This window comes from Equus asinus, chromosome 20, assembly GCF_041296235.1.
Source record: "Equus asinus isolate D_3611 breed Donkey chromosome 20, EquAss-T2T_v2, whole genome shotgun sequence".
Lineage (NCBI taxonomy): Eukaryota > Metazoa > Chordata > Mammalia > Perissodactyla > Equidae > Equus > Equus asinus.
In genome coordinates, this window is record NC_091809.1 from 13,093,440 (window position 1) to 13,114,960 (window position 21,521).

Sequence of the window (21,521 nt, forward strand, 5' to 3'; positions counted from 1 at the left end):
GATTAGCGCCAGCCCCCAAAGGCCACCCAGTGGGGAGTCCCCTTCCTGGCAGGGTGCTCAGTCGGTGAGCCAGGCGAGGGGCGCCGTCCTCCACGGAGACACCCAGCTCAGGGTGCACACTGTGCGCCTTGCGCGCCAGGGTCAGAAACAGTGGGCAGGGGCACGGGGTCCCCTCGCCCTCACCCCTCCCCTAGGAGAAAGGGACGACTCTTAGCCCCATTTGTGGATGAGCAACCCGAGGCCAGAGGTCAGGCGCCCTGCCCACGGTCCCCAGCCGGCCGCTGGGGGCACAAGCGAGGCCGCGGACACAGCCCCTGCGCGGGCAGGGTCCAGGGGAGGCGCAGGCGGGCGGGGGCCGGGGATCCGGGCCGACGCCTGTCCCCGCGCGCCCCGCAGCTACGGGGACCCCAAGCAGTGGGCGGCCTTCCTGGGCACGCCGTTCCTGAGCGGCGCGGACGGGCAGCTGGAGCGCGTGGCGCGCATCCACAGGCACCCTTTCTACAACCTCTACACGCTCGACTACGACGTGGCGCTGCTGGAGCTGGCGGGGCCCGTGCGCCGCAGCCGCCTGGTGCGCCCCATCTGCCTGCCCGAGCCCGCGCCCCGGCCCCCCGACGGCGCGCGCTGCGTCATCACCGGCTGGGGCTCGGTGCGCGAGGGAGGTAGGCGTCCGGGGGCGTCGGCAAGGCCCCCCAGCCCGGGCCCCGCGTGCAGGGGTGGGGGCCCCACGGTGCAGGGCGGGCGCGCGGCTCCAGCGGCCCGTCTCCCCCGCAGGCTCGATGGCGCGGCAGCTTCAGAAGGCGGCCGTGCGCCTCCTGAGCGAGCAGACGTGTCGCCGCTTCTACCCGGTGCAGATCAGCAGCCGCATGCTGTGCGCGGGCTTCCCGCAGGGCGGCGTGGACAGCTGCTCGGTGAGCGCACTTTGCCGCTGAAAGAGGGGCTGGGGGGGGGGGGGTCCAGGTCCCACCCGGAAGGAGGGCGAGCTCTCCTCGCTCCAGGGCCCCCCAGCCAGGCCCCACCCTCCAGTGCGAGCTTCTCACGCGGATCGAGCCGGGCACCTTTTCGGCCGTGGAGTTTTCGCTCCGTTTATTTGGCGTCCATTATGAACCCATTTCCACTCCCGCGCGTCCTCCCCGGGCCCCGCAGAGCAGGGACGGGAGGGGCAGCCGTGCGAGGCGCTTTCGGCTCCGGGACCGCAGTGGTGGGGGGTCCGTAGACGCCTGCCAGCCAGATGAATGGGTCATCCTAGCACTCAAGCCTTCTCCCAGATAGCAAGTGAGGCTCACAGCGAGCCCTGGTGACCCAGGGGTGTGATGAGGCCCGAGGGCTGCGGTCGGGGAGGTACCGGCCTGCTCTGAGGACCTCTTCTCTCCTCCTCAGGGTGATGCTGGGGGCCCCCTTGCCTGCAGGGAGCCCTCCGGCCGGTGGGTGCTAACTGGGGTCACCAGCTGGGGTTACGGCTGCGGGCGGCCCCACTTCCCGGGCGTCTATACCCGGGTGGCTGCCGTGAGAGGCTGGATCGGGCAGAACATCCAGGAGTGACCGCCACGTGGCTGCGCAGGCCTGGGAGAAGCCGGAAAGGCAGCAGGGACCAGCTGGCCACCAAGCCCAAGCAGGGGGCGTCCAGGCGGCGGCGGCGGGGGTGGGGGAGCCGCGGGGAACAGGAGGCACTTGTACTGTGTGTTTTGTCCCAATAAACGCAGCCCCTGTCCCCAGCCTGCTCGCTCTTCAACTGCATGTCACCGCAAGAACCACTTGGCTGCCCCTCATCCAGGACCCAGAAATGGGAGGAAGGGTGGCCTTTGGGACTGGGCGAGGTCAGCCTCACCTTCAAGGCCCCCTTGGGTGCGAACACATTTCCGGTCACCTGCGAACCAGGTACCACCCAGGAGAAAAGATGGGGGCGGGGTGCCCAGGTGCACGCGGCACCTTCTCCCACGAGATCCCTGCAGGGAAGACGCACAGGGTGCTCTCCGCGCCCCCTCGGCAATTTATTTGTCACCCCCGAGGTGGGGGGGTCACAGCTCAGTTGGGGTCTGACCACGTCCCCCCAGGTCCCAACCCGGATTCTGGGTCCAGGACTCGAGGTAGACCTGGGCACAGCAGGAGGGGTGCCAGCGCTCTGGGAAGTGCCCAGCGCCCCCGGGACGCGAGCTGCAGGCGCTGGCAGGTGCGGGTGGGCGGCGGAGGGGGCGGAGTCCCCAGTGTCCCAGCACCGGTCGCGTCCTCGTAAAGTCCACGCACGCCGGCCCGTTCCGCCAAGGACATCTGTGGACATGGCCGGGGAGGGGTGCTGCCGGCGGCCCGGTCACATGTTGGCTCGTTCCCGCTGCAGCCGCGAGTTGTAGGCGCGGGACACGGTGTTCCAGGCGTCCATGTAGCGGTCCATGCACATGGCGATGCACTTCTGCAGGCGGGAGCGCGCGCGGCTCAGCTCGACCCGGGCAGCGGACTGCGTACGCGCACGGCCCACCCAGCACGGCCCCTCGAGTCCGCGCACGCGCAGACACCTGTCCACCGCCCCGCTAGTCCGCGCACGCGCAAACACCTCCCCAACCAGTCCAGGGTCCGGAGCCACGGCCCCAGCTCACCCCGCGGGTCTCACCTGCTCGGAATTGTCCAGGGAGCCCCCCGGCTTCCCGATGCACTTCCGGAAGCACTTGTCCGTCATCCTCTGTGGGGACACGCGAGCCGTCAGCCGCGACCCGCCCCCCGGAGGCTCCCGACCCCCGCCCCCGGCCCGGCCCCGGACCTGCAGCAGCTCCTGCGCGTTGGCCACGGCGATCTGCACCTTCACCTGCTCCATGATGAGCCCCGGGTCCAGCTTGCCGCTGCCCGAGCCCCCGAAGTCGGAGCCGAAGCCGCCCTCCATGGCTCGGCAAAGTCAACCAGACCGCGGCCGCGTGCGCCAACCCGTACCCGCGCCGGAAGTCGGCCGCCCAGGGCACCACGGGAAGTGGAGTCCGGGCGTGCTGGGCGCGGGTCCGGACCACAGTTCCCGCAAGGCTGTGCGGGGCACCCTGTGCATGCGCAGATGGGAGCAGGCCGTCACCGACGAGTCGATGTCTCGTGTTCAGACTCCAGGGGCTAAGAGGCCTCGCGGGGGCGGGGGCGGCTCCGACCTGCCCCGGGGCGGTGAGGCCCGTCACTCCACGGTCAGGCTCCGCCTCCGGGCCGGCCCCCTGCGCATGCGCAGAGGGCGACAGGCGGGTCTACACTGCGCGCTGGGGCCGGGAGGGAACGTTGGGGGAGGGGAACCACGTGATCAAAAGCACAGCCTGGCGTCTGAGCCTCGGGTAGAAAGCCGAGGCAGGAAACACGGGTGGGGCTAAGGAGGCGCGGGGGGTTTCTGTGTACCCTGGCCAGGGAGACTCTCCCTTTTCCCTTGGGTGGGTCTTAGCCACCCGCTTCACTGGGGGCTGGGGCAGCCCCGCGTCGGCGTACACTCGGAGCCAGGCCTTAAAACCAAACTGTTTATTGGAGTGTTGTATAAAAAGTTTCCAGTCATAAAATGTATATTACAAATCATCGGAGAAAAAGACCACCTGTTTGGCATGCATCTTAAAAAGCAACCAATCTCGGCGTGGGGTCCAGACCAGACTGGTTCTCGGCCGACTGCACCAGCAAGACCGACTTAAGACCTTTTGAGTGGCTTTGCCGTCCTTGGGGAATGTCAGTCCCGACCGGCATGTGCTAATATAAATAGAACTGCTGGGTTTACGGTCCAGACAACCCGACCCAGGGCCCTTGCTGTTAGCAAAGTAGCTGAGCCAGTGGGTCCGAGGTGAGGGCCCAGGCTGGTGGGAAGAGCCCTCGGTGTAGACCTGGGTTAGTGTAGCCCCTCCCTGCATACCCGCAGGCAGGCTGCCCCCTCACCAGGGCTGGGCCGAGTCCGCTTTTTCTCCAGGAAGGGTGCCACTCAATCACGTGATAGGGGTGCAGACAAGGGGACCATTTCCACATCATTTTACGTGGCTTAAAGCTAAGCATGGTTAACGGGTGCAAATTGCTTCCCAGCTTCCTGCTCCGTGTTTGCGAACACTTGATTACCAACAACCATCACCCACCTCCAGTCACCCACCAGCCACCAAGGCCAGCGGTCCCTCTCCCCCAACAGCCAAGGGCACCCCAATGGCTGCCTGGGCCACCTCCCAGTTTCACCCAAGACCTCAGCCAGACCAGCGTGGGGTGGGGGTAACACGAGATCAAGCCCTATCTATGTGCCTGGGGGCTCTGCAGGCACCAGGGGGGCCATCTGGGCCTGCGGGGAGGGTGGGGTTCCCCTTCCTTCCTGTCCATGAGCCCAGACGGCAAGACAGACCCAAATGCCAGGACACAGCTTTGATCCCCAGAGTCCCAAAATACATCCAGGAGTGCAGTCGGGGCCACTGCAGACTTCCTGCATGTCCGGGGGCCACCAAGCCCCACCCTCCCCACACCTCACCAGCACCCCAAGTGTCCACCCAGCTCTGGCTAGGCCAGGGCGGGAGGAGATGGCAGCCCCCAGCCTCGGGCCCTGGAAGCACTCCAAGGCAAGGTTACCCAGGGGGTAGGGCAGGGTGGTGGCCAGCCAGGATAGGCAGCACTCTCCGGGGCCTGGAGACACATTCGCCTCCACGGGGGAAACAGCCCGGAGCCTGGCAACTTAAGGAGGCCCTAGAAAGATGCGGACTGAAAGTAAGGGGCTCCCTCCTGGCAGATTCTAGACACAAGGGCAGCAGCAGAGCTTGTGTTCTGTGGGCCACTGGCACTTCCCTGGCCTGGGGCTCCGGCCTGACCCTCCTCGCCATAAAGCAATTCCTAAGGAAAGCCAGATGCTTGGGACGCATGTGGGGTAGGGCAGGTGTGAGGCTCTGGGTGGGCCGAGGGTGACCCGTGGGCGCCGGCACGCCTCCATGGCTCAGGGTTGCGTCTTTAAGACTTGAGCTGCGCTTTCTGAAGGAGTTTGCCCTCTGGGGGCTCAGAGCTCACCAGGACAGGCCCCGGGATGCCACCCCTGGGAGGACTGTCCTGGGGACCCTGGCACCAGCCCCCTGAGCAGGATCCTGGCAATCTGAGTACTGACCAATGTAAAAAAATAAATATCCGTTAAAAAAATAACTTCTGTGTATCTACGTGGGAGGATGTAGGCGGGAAGCTAATGCAGGAGGGGGCGCCGGGGCCGCGGCAGAAGCGGCTGTGATGGGGGCCGTCCCCCAGGAGTCCCTCTGTCCCGGACAGAAGCTGGGCTGCTGCCGTCTGCGGAAGAATCTACATGGAAACGGAGGTCGGGGCTTGGCCCCGAGCACGGCGGAGTCGGGAAGTGGCCACCTTCCTCCTGCCGGGAGCACTCGCTACACACGGACACTGTTCGGAAACGCGGGCGCTTGCTTCTGAGGTTGTCAAACTTGTCCCCTCACCATTTACCTGGTGACAAGTCATAGAATGGAACTGCCCCTGGCCCCCAAGGTTCCTTCTCTCCTGCCCCACTGGTCCTGCAGGGTGAGGAACTTGCCTACAGAAAGCTCCAGAAACGCCAGGGTCAGGCAGCCAGAAAGGGAAGGAGGCGGCCCGCCCCAGAGCGCCCCAGACCAAGAGGGCAGACACGGGGCCTGCCGCTGCCAGGGCGGGAACTGTGACCAGCCCCGGGGGACCGGGCCAGAGTACAGACCTGCGACTGCCCACTGCTGCGACAGGCACCTCGGTGCCAATTCCGGTCAGCTGAGACATGATTGACAGGGGTGCCCCTGCCCCCCCAGGTCGGAACCTGGATCTGAATTTGGTTGGTAAAAAAGCTTAATAAAAGAAACCACTACTACTGAATACCTACTCAGGGTCGCGCTGTTCCCCCCGGCCACCAAGCCCACTCCCCTGACCCTGTGGTTCCTGGGCCTCGAATTCAACCAAATGGTGAAATGGGGCACCAAAGTCTCCTGGACAGTGTGATGGACGAGGTCGGAGGGGCCCACCGACAGGAAGGAGGGAGAGAGACCCACCCTGTGATCTGTCCGTTTGCTTAAAAATTCTCTAGAAAGGTATTAAGGACTAAAGAAGCCAATGATAGAAAAATAGTGTTCAGTGGCTCTGGGTGAAGAAGGACGCGCGATGAGGCGCTCCCTTCACATCACGCGGCAGCCGCGGGAGGTGGTCCTCGGGTCCCCCTGGAACAAGGACAGCAGCAATTAGTGAGCCGGGCGGCAGCCCAGCGCCTGGGCCATCTCAGGAAGCTCAGCTCCCAACGGGACAACAGGGCCAGCGGCTTGGGCCTCAACCGTCCCTGTTCCAGAACCTCACACGTCTCCCCTATCTCTGTGCCGAGCTACACAACACGACAGGGTTTTGGGTTTCAGACACCGGAAGTCTCACAACTTCTGTCTCCTACAGCGTGGCTCCTGGGCTCGCCAGCTTTCCCAGAAAGCCGTGACTTCAGTCACCAGCATCTCAGACCAGGGCATCGTGGTGTCAGAGCATCGCTGGGAACCCTGGGGGCTGCGCAGTGCGCTCAGAGAATTGACTGGCGTCAACACCCTCCTCCCGGGGGTCCCCGGGCAGTACCCCGAGGCCCACACACCAGACAAGACCCAGGAAGACAGGGAGAGCCGCCCCCACGGCCGCCCGAGGAGCCAGCCAGGGGAGGGAGGCCCGGGTGGCCAGGAATCGGCGGCGACCGCTCTGCCCAGAGCTCCAGCAGCGTGTGTGTGTGTCCCCGTTCCAGTGCCCGTCGCGGGGGCCGCCCAGGGGCCTCTACCTGTTGGTGGAAAAGATCCTCTTCGCCAAAGTCGGCTCCCTCCTCGGCTCCCTCCTCCCCGTTCTCCGCCTCCCGCATCCCCGAGGACTGCTTCACCGTTCTCATGGCCACTTCCTGCGAGGGACAAGAGCCACGACACTCGACCTCCAGCCGCCAGGGCCCAGCGCACGATGCTGGTGGTTGATGCTCGGACACGGCATCGCCACGCTGCAGAGCGCCATCCGCGACAGGGCCCGGGCCCAGGGCCGCGTGTGCTGGCTCACCCGCCAAGGCTCCACCCGGGGCACCTGCACTGGCAGGCAGTGCTGCGCGAGCTGGACAAGGGCGACCCCAGGAGCGACCCAGGACAGAGGGTGCCCCCCGCAAGCCCCAGGCACCCACCTCCCCGTCGGCGTTGACCAGGATTGCCCGCAAGCTCTCGCCTGTGCCCCAGCTGTTCTGGCTCTTCCACACCAGCGTCGAAGGGGGGCTGTGGGCCACCCCTGCACCAGCTGCCCACACCTGGGGACACAGGAGGGCCTCCCGTGAGCAGTGGCTCTGGTCCCAGTGGCAGATGTCACCAGCCATCCCCTATCACAGCCCCGCCAGATGCCCTGGACATTTACGTTTAATCCTTTTGGTTCTACTGGGTCCCGCCCAGGGACAATGGTCACCAGGGTATGGAAGAGGAGCCTGAGGTTCACAGGGGCCAAGGGCTCTCACCTCAGCCAACGGCTGGGCTCGGATCTGAAGCCTGCTGGCTCCAGGTCCAGGCTCATGCTGTTGGCTCTCTTGCCAATACCTTCCGGCCCCGACAGCCTGGACCCAGACCTCCACCGTGGCACCCTGGGACATCACTTAGGCTCTCCAAAGGGCTCCGGGGAGAGCCCAAGGGGACGATGCTGGCACACAGGTGACCCACGACAGCAGAGGCTGTTCCGCTTGGTGCTCAACCACTGCCCCCACCCCCAAGCCATGTCCTGCTTCTCAAGGGCCCCCACACCCCATCGCAGCCCCCACTCACAGCCCGTCACCAGTGTGGTTGCCACTGCCACCTCCCTCCCACTGGTGGCCACTCCCCCCAACCCCCAGCCTGCCTACGGCCCCTCTGCAGCCACCTACCGTGACGGTCTGGCCGGCCCGCAGAACGTACTTGGGCGTGAACTTGTAGGCAATCTCCTCCCCCTCCAGAATCTGCCTCTTGATCCTCCAGTTACCCAGAGACTGGTCCTGGCGGAGGGGACAGGTGCCTGAGACACGGCTCAGGCAAGACCCTGCGGCCAGGCCCTCCCCGCGCTCAGGGGCCCCTCACCTTGTCCGAGCTGTTCTTCAGCCTCACGAACTTGCCCTCCAGGTCGATCTCCTCAATGCTCACGCTGCCCGAGGCCGAGGCCTGCTGGGCCAGATGGAAGCTGCTGACACTGCTGCTGCCCGAGCCGATGGCACTCGAGGCCGAGCCCAGCGACTCCTCGGCCTCCAGCCGCTTCCGCTTGCTGCGGCCCGAGCGCACAGCCGTGGACACGCTGCTGCCGCTGCTGCTCGAGGCGGCCCGCGAGATGGTGATCCGCGACGACGGGCTGGGGGACAGCTTCAGTCTGGGGACAGGGGGCGGGGTGACTGGCGGTGGGACCCGGCAGCCCCAGAAGCAGGCCAGATTCGCCCGGCCGCCCCTCCTCGCCCCCCGCCCCCTCTCCCGCCCACCTCTCCTCCTCGCCCTCCAGGAGCTTGCGGTAGGCGTTGATCTCCATGTCCAGCGCCAGCTTGACGTCCAGCAGCTCCTGGTACTCGGCCAGCTGCTGCTGCATCACATCCCGCATCTCCGTCATCTCCCGCTCCTTGGCGTCCAGCAGCTTCCGGAACTTGTCCCGCTCCCCGGCCATGGTCTCCTCCAGCTCGCGGATCCGGTCCTCAGCTGCACTCGCCTGCGGAGGGGTTCGCGAGGCCAGGTCAGGCCAGCCTCTGCGCGTCGTGGGCCGAAGGCCAGGTCTGGGGGAGCCAGGGTGCAGTGGCCGGTGGGCCTGACAGCCCCACTCAGGGCCCAAGAGGGAAGGGACGGCCTGGCCCTCAGGCTGCACCCACCGCCCAGAGGCGGGGGAAGGGCCGCGGCTCGAGGGTGGAGCTGGCAGGGCTGTCACCCGTCACCTGCTTCTGGAGGCCGGACAGCTGGTAGCTGAGGGACTCGACCCGCATGAGGGCCTCCTTGAGCTCCTCCCGGGCGGCGCTGGCGGCCTTGTCATTCTGGTCAGAGATCAGCTTGGCGTTGTCCAGCTGCGGGGACAGGACGGCGGGTGAGGGCCGGCGCAGGGCGGGAGGGCTGCGGGGCCGCCCCAGACGCCCGGCGCACCTTGGCCTGGTAGGTCTGCTCCAGCTCCAGCTTGTAGAGCCGCACTTGCTCGTCGTGCTGGGCACGCAGCTCCTCCAGCGCCTGAGCCATCTTGAAGTCGTACTCCTGCTGCCGGCTGCTGTCCACCTCCACCAGGCGACGCTCATGCCGCCGCCGTGTCTCCCGCACCTCCTAGGGACGGAGACACGGCCGCTGTGCTGCGCGGTGGCAGGGCACGGCCCAGAGGGACACCCAGCTCCACCCCCGCCCGGCCCGACCCGAGCACAAGGCAGCACAAGGGCTGAAACTGCGCAATGAACGTCCGGGCACTCGCGCCAGCGACCTGTCCTCAAGCACCGCCTGTGACACAGCCCACAGGCGTGAGGCCCAGTCACCAGAGTGGAGGCAGCCTGACCGCCCCCTGCTGCTGAGCGGATAAACAACAGGTGCGTCCACGCACCGGAGCACGACAAGGCCGCGAAGAGGAGCGAGGCCCTGACACGGCCGCACGTGGACGGACCTGAACACACGACGCTCAGGGAGAGAAGCAGAGACAGAAGGACACACGGCGTGTGATCCCATAGATGGGAAACATCCAGAACAGGCAGATCCACAAACAGAGAGTGGGCTCGTGGGGGCCAGGGGCTGGGGAGGGGCTGGGGGTGATGCTGATGGGGACGGGGCTTCCTCTGGGGTGACTGAGTATTCTGGAATTATACAGAGGTGATGCTTACACAACAGTGTCAACGTAATAACTTCCCTTAAAATAACTGTATGTTCTGAAGTGCTCCATTTTATCTCAACTAACAAACTGAGAAAAGAAAAAAATCAAGAATGCTAATGGGTGTGGGGGTTTTTTTAGGATGATGGAATGTTCTGGAATTAGAGGTGATGGTTGCACAACTCCATGAATGTACTAAAAACCACTCTAAATTGTACACTTTGAAAGTGTTATTATGGTCTGGAAATATTTCACTAAAGTTGTTGTTTAAAAAAAGAATTCCTGGTGGAGTCCTTCCCAGGTGCCCAGGGTCGGAGACAGACACCAGCGCTCAGGACAGCAGTGGGACATGACGGTGACACCCTGGCCACACGTGTCACGGGCGAAGCTGCCCCAACTGGGGCTCCAGGGGCGGGGAAGTCGGGTTCTGTTCTACGAAACCTGCTCCAGCCCACAAAGTGGCCCCTTATCGCTGTCATCGGTTTCCAGGAACAATAGGGATGTTTCTAAAGGAAGCCAGCGCTGTTTACAAAGAGCTGGGTGACTCGCGGGACCCCGACCAGCACACCCACCTGTACAGTGGCCCCCGGGGCTGCTCGCACGGCTCCGCTGCAAGAGCTCCTGGTGGCCCACCCCAGGGCCCCCCTGCTGGAGGCCTGCCAGGGTGCCCTCCTGGCCCCCCTCCTGGGCCCCCTCCCGGTTCTCTTCAGGGCTTCCCTCAGGGGGTCTGTCAAGCGTCCGCTCCCAGGTTCCCTCACAGGCGTAGCTTCAGGGGCCCCCACAGGTTCGGGACCCCCCATGTACCCCCCGTCAACACGGCCCGCAGCCTCCATCCCAGCTGCCCTGGCGGCTCCGGCTCTCTTGGGGTCTGGCTGGAGCTGGAAGCCGCTCCTCAGCTGCATGGATATGCTTCCCACTAGCAGCTCTTCCCAGCAGGGACCACAGGCCCCCAGGGTTCCGTTCTGGGCCATGACAGCACAATGGGGTTTGTGAGGATGAGGCAGGAGGGCCCCGAGGGGCCAGGCTCCCGGCAGGATGGGCCCAGGCATGTCGGGCTCCCACACCAGCCCCACTCTCCGAGGGCACAGAGCCCCGGCTCTCCCGCCAGGGACCCTCAGGCACACCCAGCCAGGCGCAGCCATGCCAAGGAAACGAGGCCCAAAGATTAGGAGGCTGAGGGGAACGGCTGGGCCCCAGCCCTCTCTGAGACAGGGAGGGTCTGCAGTGGGCCGAATGGTGGCCCCAAAAGGGTGTCCATGTCCTAACCCCAGAACCTGTGAATGGGACCTTATTCGGAGAAAATAATTTTGTAAATATAATTGAAGGTCTCAGGATGAGGTCATCCTGGCTTATCTGGGTGGGCCCTAAACCCAATGACAAGTGTCTTTTCATAAGAGACACACAGAGGAGACAGAGATGAGGCTGTGGGACACTGGAGGAGAGACTGGGGGACGCGGCCACACACCCAGGGACGCCTGGAGCCTCCAGAAGCTGGAGAGGTAGGACGGACCCTTCCCTGGAGCCTCGGGAGGGAGCATGCCCCTGCGGCACCCTGACCCCAGCCTCGGCCCTCCAAAGCCGGGACGGGGGAGATCGCCGGTGGCTGAAGCCCCAGTTTGCTACACTTTGTCACAGCGGCCCCAGGACACTGACGCCCCGCGCCAGGCGAGGGCGGGCCGCACAACTCACCTCCTCGAAGACGCTCTTGCGGAAGTCCAGCTCCTCCTGCAGGCTCTGGCAGCGGTTCTCCAGGTCCACGCGCATCAGCGTCTCCTTCTCCAGCTGCTTTTTGGCCACCGCGTGACCGTCCTCTGCCTGGGACATGCCGGACAACAAGCTGGGTGACCCCCTTACACACACAAACTCCGACGTGGAGTGTCAGCTGGGTCAGGGGCCTGCAGGCCACTGGTGTCGGACCCCAGGCCGCTCGCCCCTTGCGGGACGTCCCTCAGCCACCCCAGCACCCAGCACGGGCACAGGCCCGGCGGCGCAGAGACCCCCTGCAGACTGGGGGCTGCCCGGGGCCCACCTTGGCCAGCTGGGCCCGAAGCTCCGCCACGTCGCTCTCGAGACTGCGCTTGTCGCTGAGGGCAGCGGCCAGCTCTGCCTCGCTCCGATGGAACAGGGACTCCAGGTCCTTGACGCGGCCCTGGGCCACTGTGAGCTCACCCTCTCGCTTCTTGGAGCTGAAAGTCAACAGGAGAAGTTAGGCAGGAGGACAAGCAGCATGCAACGGCAGGGAGCCTTCAGGCGGCTGGGACAAGCTCCCCTTGGCCTCCAACCGCGGTCACCGGGTGCCAGGGCCCAGCCTGTCGGCCCAAGGCGCCCTGTCTTCAAACCCGCCCTGCGCCCTTGGGACGCCGCCTGCCACCAAATACAAGCAGACGCTCAGAGACCCTCTGGGCATGGGTTTCCCTGTCCTTGTCTGAGACTCAGACACAGGAGAGAGCACTTTGGGGAGAATTATGTTCTTTTTTTAAAAAATTAACGTATAATTTGTTAAAGTTACAAATTATAACCCTGTTGCAAAGTCGATCTTATTTGTAAACATGAGCCATGTTGAGCGGGCTCCCCCAGCATCCTAAAAGACGATTACCTCCGGTATTAAATACTTAGGATGGCAACCAAATTCTTTAGCACACGGCTACTGAGAGCATGGACCCTGGGCTCCCGAACATTTCTAAACGTGACTCTAAGCCTTCCTGGGGCTGAACGCCTACCCACCTCCCCCTCCAAGGAGCTCACTGGGCCATCCTCAGCAACAGTGGGGACACCCAGGGGTCCCCCCCCAGCACTGTGGGCACTGGGGCAGGGTCACTGTCTCTGGGGGGCCGTCCTGGGTGCTGTGGGGTGTTGAGCAGTATCCCTGGCCCCACCCACTCGAGGCCAGGAGCATCTCCAATGTTGACAACCAGAAACGTCCCCAGACATCACTCGGTGTCCCCCGGGGGGCAGATTCACCCCAGGTGAGAAGCACGGGGACCCGACATCAGCTTGCGTTAGGTGGGGTGGCATCAAGACCAGTGACTAAGCCGCAAGGCTGACCGTGTCCACCTTGGAGCTCTAGGCAGGTTTGGACGGACAGCCTCCACAAGGGTCTTGGGGTCCCTGAGCTTCAGCCGCACAGTCCTGGTTCCTCTGCTCACAGGGGGCTGCAAAGCCCGCAGCCCTCAAGGGGCCTTTGCCGGACTTTGGAGAAACTGCAGTCATTGTGTGATCAAGCGTGACTGAGCGCCAGCTTCGTGGAGAAGGCCGCCCTCCCGGCAGACACACCTGGAGGACGCCTCTGCCCTCAGGGGTGGAGAAGACAGAGACACATGCTGCCTGTCAGACGGGAGCCTAAGGACAGATGACGCAGGGACAGGAGGAGTAACGTGTGTGTGCTGGGTGGGAACTGCACTGTTACGTTGCGGAGGTCCCGCGGGAGCCCATGAAACAGAGAGCCGCGGGAGGGGAGCATGGAGCGAGCCAGGCCCGCTAGTCCCAGAAGAGCGTTCAGGCAGAGGAAAGGGAAGTGCAAAGGCCTGGGGGTGAGGTGTGCCTGGCAGGTTCAGGATCTGCAACAAGGCCAAGGTGACGGGAGCAGAGGCACCAGGAGATACAGACATTTCTAGACCACCATCCAAGCTGATCCGAGGTTCTGCAGAACCACCTGGAACAGCCCGGAAAGCCGGGGAGCAGTGGCTCTCGCTTGCTGCAGCGCCCGTAAGCAGATGCCTCACCCCGAGACAGGAATTCCCGGAGGATTAGGCGGGAGGCCCTGGCCCAGGGGTCAGCCCCTGCGGGGCCCCACCTTTCCGTCTGCATGGGGATTTGGTGATAAGCTTGTCAGGAGAGGAAAGCGCTGGCCAAGAGCTGTCAGGAGGGCAGTGTGTCTGGGCGACACCTGCCACCCTGGGTCTGGAAGGGCCCCTCGGCCAGCAGAGGCAGGGTGCACCTGCCGAGGCAGGACCGGGACAGGCGCCTGGACCCGGGAGGACAGCCGGCCCCTTCCAGAGTGCGGGCCTTAAATCAACGAAAGCACGGCTCCAACACGGGCAGTCACTCCCGCCAGCACCAGTGGCCTCAGTGACAACGGGACAGTCCAGCGGGCCACTGAGGAAGGCACCGCGCCCCGCGCCCTGTCAAGGACCAGGCGGCTGTGTACGCGGGTCTCTGCTGGGCTGTCTGCTCCGCTCTGCTCCAGCAGAGCGACCCCAGGGGGAACTGGAAACGCACCTCACAACTGGGAGGCCAGCCTGAGGGCGACACACCATGAGTCCCACTCCAGGACCCCCTGGAAAAGGCAAACCACGGAGACGGCCAGGGATGCACGGTCTATAGGGCTGGGGAGGAGGAACTGGTGGGGCACAGGGACTTTCGGGGCATCGTGCGTGGCACGATGACGGTGGACACGTGTCATCCTCCAGTTGTCCCAACCCGCAGACGCACAACACCAAGGGGACCCCCAGGGTCGACTGTGGACTATAGTTGATGACAATGTATCGGCACCGGCCCAGCAACTGTCACAGTGCGGCACACTCGCTGATGCAAGATGTTTAGAACAGAGAAACGAAGGGGAATTTGGGAAACACTGTACTTTCCACTCGTTTTCCTGTAAACCTAAAACGGCTCAAAAAAACCAAAAGCTGGAAAGACTCCTGCAAGTGTGAAGGTGGCTCTGGACACCACCGAGCTGAGGGACCCCGGACAAGGCCCTGACCCCGTGCCTCAGTCTCCGTGTAAACGGAGAACTGGCACTCGGCCCTGCCAGGGTCACTGTGAGGATGACAGGGGCCCTGTGTGAACCTGTGTTCCTCACGGTCTCCTTCGTTACTTTAAACACTGGAGGTATGTCAATCACTTTACTGCTCGCGCCATGACACCACCGGCACCACCTCGCCCTCCAAGCGTCCCACGAGCCTGACTCAGAAGCAGGCGGGAGAATGTGCTATGTGAACAAGCAGAGAAAAGCCCCCAGCCCAAGGGTCGCCCGCCCCGCCCCCCTGGGGAGCTGGCCCGAAGTCTACTGGGGCGGACAGCCACACATGAGGCAGCCAGCGTGCCAGGTCCAGGGCAGAGGAGGGAGGGGCATCCGTGGGGAGCTGGGGCTCTGCGGCCTGGAGCCGGCCCTCCTCTCTGGGAAGGGCGAGCGGGCCCAGCACCGAGAGCTACCAGGATATTCAGTCCCAGGACAGCTGCTCGGGTTCAAAATCCTCCTGGGGCCAAATGACGTTTGTGGGGGAACACAGCGGCGGGCGAGGCAGGGAGAGGTCCAGGCTCGAGAGGCCGGCCCCATCCCAGGGGCCTCCAACACGCCACACGGCCGCTCCTGGAATGGCCGCCTGAATGGGGACCCCCGCTTGGACCCGAGCCCCCATGGGTCCCTGGGTGCTTCTCAGAGCGGCCCCAGCCACGCACGGTGACAAGCCCTGCCCCCGGCGCCCACCCAGCCCCGTACACCCCAGCGCCCGGAATGCCATCAGCCACGAGCCCCTACCTTTTGCTGGTTTCTTCCAGCTCAGTGTGCAGTTTGCCGATCTCGATCTGCAGCTGGGCGCGCTCGCGGGCCGTCTCGTCCAGCACCCTGCGTGCGTCGGCCAGCTCCGACTCGTACAGTGTCTTGATGCCGCTCACCTGGGGACAGCGAGGCCCCTGAAGGCAAGGACCCTCCCCCACGACCGGGCGCCCCCAGCCGGCCGGCTGCAGGACACATGAGCTCCTACCAACCCCGAGGCCTCTCCACCCAGCTCAGCCCCGCCAACCCGGAGGGACCCCAGCCTGCCCATGTCCCTTGTCCCTGCCCAGGTCACACCCAGCAGCAGGGCACACCACTGACACTTCCCATCGGCCTTCTTACCCCTGCATGTCAAGGTGAACGGGGCCACACACACGTGTTCACAAATATGGGCTCAAACCAGAACAGACACTGCGTCACCCCGCGAGGACGGCCGAGTCAAAAGGACAGGCGGGAGGGAAGGAGCGCTGGGGCGGAGGTGGAGACACAGCACCTCCACGCCCGGCGGGGGAGGAAGGGGCAGCCGCCGCGGAAGACAGCCTGGCGGCTCCTCAGATGGTTCAACAGTTTCCCTGTGACCCAGCAGTTCCGCTCCTAGGAGTCCACCCACGAGACGCAACAACGTCCATCCACACGGGACCCGTCCAGGCCTGTCCCCAGCAGGAGCACTCGCCACAGCAGAAAGCAGAGCACCCCGAGTGTCTGCTGACCTCTGAGCGGATCCACACACGTGTCCCCCCACCCGCTGGAGCACGATGCAGCCGTGACGAGGAGCGAGACCCTGACACGGCTGCACGGGGACGGACCTGAACCCACGACACTCAGGGAGAGAAGCAGACACAGAAGGACACACCGCATGTGACCCCAGTGATGTGAAATGTCCAGAACAGGCAGATCCACAGACAGAGAGTGGGCTCGTGGGGGCCAGGGGCTGGGGAGGGGGTGGGGGTGATGCTGATGGGGACGGGGCTGCTTTTGGGGTGATGGAACATTCTGGAATTAGTGGTGATGGTCAGACAGCTCTAAATAGACTAAAAACTACTGGACTGTACTGTCTGACTGGGTGAAGTGTGTAAGATGGGAAATACGCCTCAATAAAGGCGTTAGACCTCTTTCTGGAGCTGAGAGAGAAGGCAGGCAGTCGGACAAGGAGAAGCAGAGCCGGCTGCTTCCCCCCTGCGCCCTGGCCACCTCCCCCCACACACAGCAAGGGCCCTCCCTGCATTTCCACCCTCTAGGAACCGACTTCTGGAATGAACCTCGGTTCACAGAAAGAGGCCAGCCCCACTCTCCAAAGAGAGCCGGGCACCTGGGGTCACCCGTGTCTTTGCCCTCTCCTGCCACCTCCCATTCCAGAACTCTCTGAAGCCCATGGGAGGGTCCGGCACCCTGAGGGAGGGCTCAGAGACAAGACCTCCAGGGAGCAACGCGACCAGCAGCGGGGGCCTCGGGGCCTCCAAGAGCCAGCGGTCGAGATCTACTCCAGCTCCTGACGTTCCGCTCACTGCGGGCTTTGTGCATTACCTTCAACTTTTTAAAATATTCCACTAAAAGGTTATTCACCCCATTGGCCCAGGCTGAGTGGTGGGAAACGCCAGAGAAAGCCCCTGGGGGGCATCCTGCAGAACTGCCCGGGCCCCTCACACCGGCCAGGGCGCCACCATCATGGAGCATGGGAGGAACTGTCCCCACGCAGAGGGGCCCGAGGAGACGGGCGCCTCAGTGTCACGTGGGGACATCAGGGAAACTGAGGGACCTGAGGGAAGTGTGGGAGGAGTTCACATGACATCTCCATGCTGGGGAGTCAGTTGGGAGGGACACGGAGGTCAGAGGCTGACAGGGACGGGACACATGGGACCCCGCGCCATCCCGCATTCTTCTGCATAGCCAAAAGGGGCCTGGAAGATGACGGGGAGTAACGAAAACTCTATCCCGCTGTTCATCTCGGGCCGGAGACCGGCGCCCAGTCAGTCTGTGCCCGAGGGGACAGCCTCACTCGCCTGCCCCGCTCCATGACCACCCTGGGCGCCTTTTTAACGCACTCATGTTCCTCTCGCCATGTGCCGGGTTTCTGTGTCTGCCTTGTGTGTGTGTACGCACGTGCACATGTCCGTTTGTCTCAATGAGGCAATCACCCACAGCCAGGTCTGCAAACTCAGGCCCCTTGGCCCCGACTCCAGCCCACCGCCTGCCTGTCCAGCCTGCAGGACCAGGACAGTTCTTATACTTTTAAATGGCCGAGGAGAAAAAAGAATAAGAAATGTCGTGACACAAGCATGCTCTGCAATCCACAGTTCAGCGTGTGGAAATTGTCTCGCTGGGCCGTGGCCTGGCCTGTGCCACTAGATGTGTCCGTGGCTGTCCCCTGTGAGGGTCCAGCTGAGCGTCCAGCTGAGCAGGCAGGACTGGGACCGCCCCGCCCAGCGCGGAAAGCACGGATTCTGGCTCTCTCCAGAGGGCGTTGGCTGAGCCCGACCTGTGGCACTAGCCGATTCAGAACCTGCGTTTCCAGAGGACGGACGAACAGATGGCCGAGCTCACAAAGACCCTGAGAGCACTGACAGGCGTCTCCCGGCAGGCCCACATGTCCCCGCACCTGTGCCCGAGCCACACGGGGAGGCACAGTGGGGCCTTTGTTTTGTCTCTGACAGTGTCACCCAAGTGCCCAGCGTGCAGAATCCCCACAAATGCCTTAGCATGTGGTGGCCTGGGGGGGGGGCACAGATAACCTGAGGCAGCCTTTGCCTGCTGCCTGCCTCCCAGGGGACAAAACCAGCCCCGCTGAGAACCACAGCTCGACAAGGGCCCTCATGGGCCCCGCCTCAGGCCCCCCATGCTCCTTCCACTCCCAAGCTGCCCGGTGCAGCCCAGTGCCCCCCACCCAGCCCAGTGGGGACACCCCATCCCCCAACCCCCCAGTCCACCTGGGAACACCCCCCCCACCCTCAGAGCAACAGGATGCCTGGGCGGTAAGAGAAACTGAAGCCTGGAGGAACCCAACACCCAGCCGGCTGGGCCAGCTCCCTGGAAAAGCCCCTCCCGCCCGGCACCCAGGATCCTTCTCCAACAGACGTCAGGCAGTGCCCCCGCCCAGCAGCAACCTCCACCCTCCAGAAACCCTCCGGTGACACCTGCACCCTAAGACTGCCCACCGGCCAGGAGGTACCAGCCAGCGCCCCAAGGGAAAGACCTGGAATCTACACACCGCTGCGGCCCGGGATTGTGTCCGACAAGAGTGACGGAGCGAGTGAGCGTGGACGGGACAAGGGGGCAGGACGGCCCAGCCCAGGGGGAGGGAACCTGAGTTTCACCTGAGGCCCCCGAGCTGTCCAGCTTTATCCCAAGTATGCGGGGTACTTATAACGCTTCCGATGGCATCTTCAAAGGCTTCCTTAAGTGGCTTCTCTACCTTGACACTACGGCAATCAGGGCCGGGTCACTCTGTGGGGGGCCGTCCTGGGCGCTGTGGGGTGTGGAGCAGCATCCCTGGCCCCCACTCATCGATGCCAGGAGCAGCCCCAGTTGTGACAACCACAAATGTCCCCCGACGTGGCCCAGTGTCCCCTGGGGCAGATTCCATCCAGGCAACAAGCCGCAGTACAGGTAAAGTCCCCAGGCCTGACGCCTCCACGTCCCTCCTGATGAAGCCACCTTGCGTCCCGCCCACTCACCGCTCACTTCCAGCCAGCCTGTCAAGCCCAGGCCCCACCAAGGCCACTTCAGGTCACTCCCTCCACAGAGCCCACGTGACCCCCCAGGCCCACTGCTCCACACCCCTCCCCCCATTATCAGCTGGCTCCGTGGACAGCCACAGGGGCCTTTACTGCCTCACCCCCCAAGTGGCCGCCAGCTCCAGGAGAAGGCAAGCTGGTGGGAACGCCCCAGCTCCGCTGCGGACACACCTGTCACCCTGGGGGACACCAGAGCCTGTGCACCAGCCCTCGGCACACAGCGGGGCAGGCTCCCCTGGCCCCCACGTTTTAGTCTTGCATTCCAGCGAGCCTAAGCAGCTGAAAAATAAATAAAGCCACTGCCCAGACACACAGGGGCTGCATCAAGGGCCCTAGGCACCCACTGTGTGTGCTCTAGGTAGGACTCTGGAGTCTAGGTAGGACTCCAGGGGGGCCAGCACCCCCAAACGTGGTGGGACGACTAGAAACCAGGTCAAACACGGTGCCTGGACCAGCCAGCAGGTAGGAAGCGGGCCCTGCATCCTGAGGATGTGCGCACTGAGGCAGGTGGCCACACTCTGGGCTCGAATTCCAGCCCCACTGTACAGAGAACAAAACTGAGGTCACTGGGTTGCGGGGGGCCAGCGGGAGAGAGAAAAGAACCTGTAGGGGATTAATTTGGCAGCCACTGTCCCCAGCTCTGGCTAGACCCCCGCTGACCCCTGGACCCTCAACCCTCACTTATCCAGCTCTGCTCCCTGCGGCTACAGTGAAGCCCCAGGCCCACTTGGAACCCAAACTTCCCGCTGGATCCCCAAGACATCATGTCACCCCCTTCGCTCACATCCCTTCGGGGGCGGGGCCGACCAGGCTCCCGCCCATCAGCCGACGCGGTCTGGAGGCCCTCCCAAATTTCCCTCGGGTCCCACGCATCAGACCCCTCCCCTCGGACCCCACCCAGGCCAGGCCGGTAGGAGCCGAACCGACTGCCCAACCCCCACCCCAGTCCCCGAACTCCCCCGGATTCATCACTGGAGCCCTGAAAAGTTCCACGGGAACTGCGACCACGTGACTCGCCCCAGGGAACCTCCCCCACCCCGTAAGACCCTCCAGCCCTGCTCAGGGCCCCCTCAGAGGGCCTGAGCCTCCCAGTCTCCTCGGAGAGCAGAGAGCCTATCCCACACTTTTCTCCCAGGACAGCTGAACACCCAAAAGCATCCCCGGAGACTTTCCGCAACTCCCTTAGGGGCGGGGCCTCGCCCGGCTCACACCCCCAGGATCAGGGGATCCCACGATCTCCTCCGACCCCAGTCTGCGGGGCCTGCCCCACCTCTAGCTGTCGTAAAGGGGGCCCCGAGATACCCTGGGGACTCCTGAGGATAGGTGTGCCCCAGATTGCACTCCTCGCTCAGGGACCCCCCCAAAACCCCTTGGGAGCCCCTCGATGGGCAGGGCTCGCCCCAGCCTCCACCTCTCGTAAAGAGGATCCCCAAAACCCCATAGGAGCTCCTCAGAGGCCGGGGGCCCTCCGAAGTGTGCACCCCTCGCTCAGAGGGCCCCCGAAAGCCCGGGGAACCCCTTCGGTGGGCAGGGCCGTCCCAGCCTCCACCCGTCGCACGGGGGATCCCCAAAACACCTGGGGATCCCCAGGGAACCCCCTCAGAGACCAGGCCCCGCCCCAGCGAGCACCTCTAGCCCAGGGGTCCCCCGAAATCTCTTGGGGGCCCCTCAGAAGCCGAAAACCCGCCCCAGCGTGCACCCCTCGCACACAAGGGGTTCCCGAACGCCCCGGGGCCCGCTCCAGCGCGCGCCCCTCCCTCAGGGGACCCCGGCCCCCTCGGGGGGCGGGGCCGGCGCCCGTCTCCGCCTCGCGCCCCGGGGACCCCCGGGACGGCCGCCCGGGGCCCGCGCCCACCTCGCGCGTGGTCACCTCCTCCTTCTCGGAGATCTTGAGCAGCAGCCGGTCGTTCTCGAGCTCGAGCGCGCGGACGCGGTCGATGTAGTGCGCCAGGCGGTCGTTGAGCTCGCGCAGCTCCTCCTTCTCCTGCAGCCGCGACAGGCGCGTGGGCGACAGCGGCGTGGGGGGCCCGCCCGCGCGGCCGGGCAGCGGCGTGGCCATGGCGGCGGCTCGGGGCCCGCGCGGCTCGGGTCGGCGGCCGCGGCTCGGCGGGCTCATTCAATCCGCGCCGCCGGCAAGATGGCGCCCGCCGCCCGCCGCCGCCGCCGCGGGGCAGCCTGGGCTTCGTAGTCCGGCCGGCGCTGCGCGAAGCACGCCGGGAGTTGTAGTTTCCGGCGGCGGAGGGCGGGAGGGAATCTCGCGCTCGGTTTCCCTCTCGATCCTGAGCCACTCATTGAACCGCGAGCGGAGGGCGCGGGGTCCGGAGCGAAACCGCCTGGCCTCAAAATCGCAGCTCGGCCGCTGTGTGACTCTGGGTTTCTGTCCAGTGCCTCCGTTGTATACCCTACCTACCTCTTAGGAGTCTCATTAAAATTAAAAGTTGTGCAAGAACCTCGAAAACATGCTCAGTGATGTCACTTACATGTGGAATCTGAAAACACAAACCGAGCTCAGAGACAGAGACAGATTGGTGGTTGCCAGGTTG

At 64.5% G+C, this 21,521-nt stretch overlaps 3 protein-coding genes across 4 annotated transcripts in view; 1 reads left to right on the plus strand and 2 right to left on the minus strand.

Annotated features, from left to right (window-relative positions):
- TMPRSS9 (transmembrane serine protease 9) overlaps positions 1 to 1,818 on the plus strand; it is a 44,221-nt gene extending 42,403 nt beyond the window's left edge. For both annotated transcript variants that reach the window (XM_044752187.2, XM_070491675.1), the window contains exons 17-19: positions 397 to 662; positions 775 to 911; positions 1,381 to 1,818. In XM_044752187.2, coding sequence (XP_044608122.2) covers positions 397 to 662; positions 775 to 911; positions 1,381 to 1,542 — 565 coding nt within the window. In that variant the 3' untranslated portion in view covers positions 1,543 to 1,818. The remainder of the gene's footprint in view (positions 1 to 396; positions 663 to 774; positions 912 to 1,380) is intronic.
- A 149-nt stretch (positions 1,819 to 1,967) lies between these two features.
- On the minus strand, positions 1,968 to 3,214 carry TIMM13 (translocase of inner mitochondrial membrane 13). Its single transcript, XM_044752186.2, has 3 exons — positions 2,753 to 3,214; positions 2,606 to 2,674; positions 1,968 to 2,407 (listed from the first exon to the last, which is right to left on the minus strand). The coding sequence occupies exons 1-3, from the start codon at positions 2,870 to 2,872 to the stop codon at positions 2,309 to 2,311; spliced, it is 288 nt and encodes a 95-aa protein (XP_044608121.1). The 5' UTR covers positions 2,873 to 3,214; the 3' UTR covers positions 1,968 to 2,308.
- Positions 3,215 to 3,459: 245 nt separating this feature from the next.
- LMNB2 (lamin B2) lies at positions 3,460 to 21,142 on the minus strand. Its single transcript, XM_044752184.2, has 12 exons — positions 20,834 to 21,142; positions 15,230 to 15,366; positions 11,780 to 11,936; positions 11,440 to 11,565; positions 9,051 to 9,221; positions 8,849 to 8,974; positions 8,408 to 8,628; positions 8,019 to 8,301; positions 7,829 to 7,936; positions 7,109 to 7,228; positions 6,728 to 6,841; positions 3,460 to 6,140 (listed from the first exon to the last, which is right to left on the minus strand). The coding sequence occupies exons 1-12, from the start codon at positions 21,092 to 21,094 to the stop codon at positions 6,099 to 6,101; spliced, it is 1,866 nt and encodes a 621-aa protein (XP_044608119.2). The 5' UTR covers positions 21,095 to 21,142; the 3' UTR covers positions 3,460 to 6,098.
- Between the last annotated feature and the right edge of the window lie 379 nt (positions 21,143 to 21,521).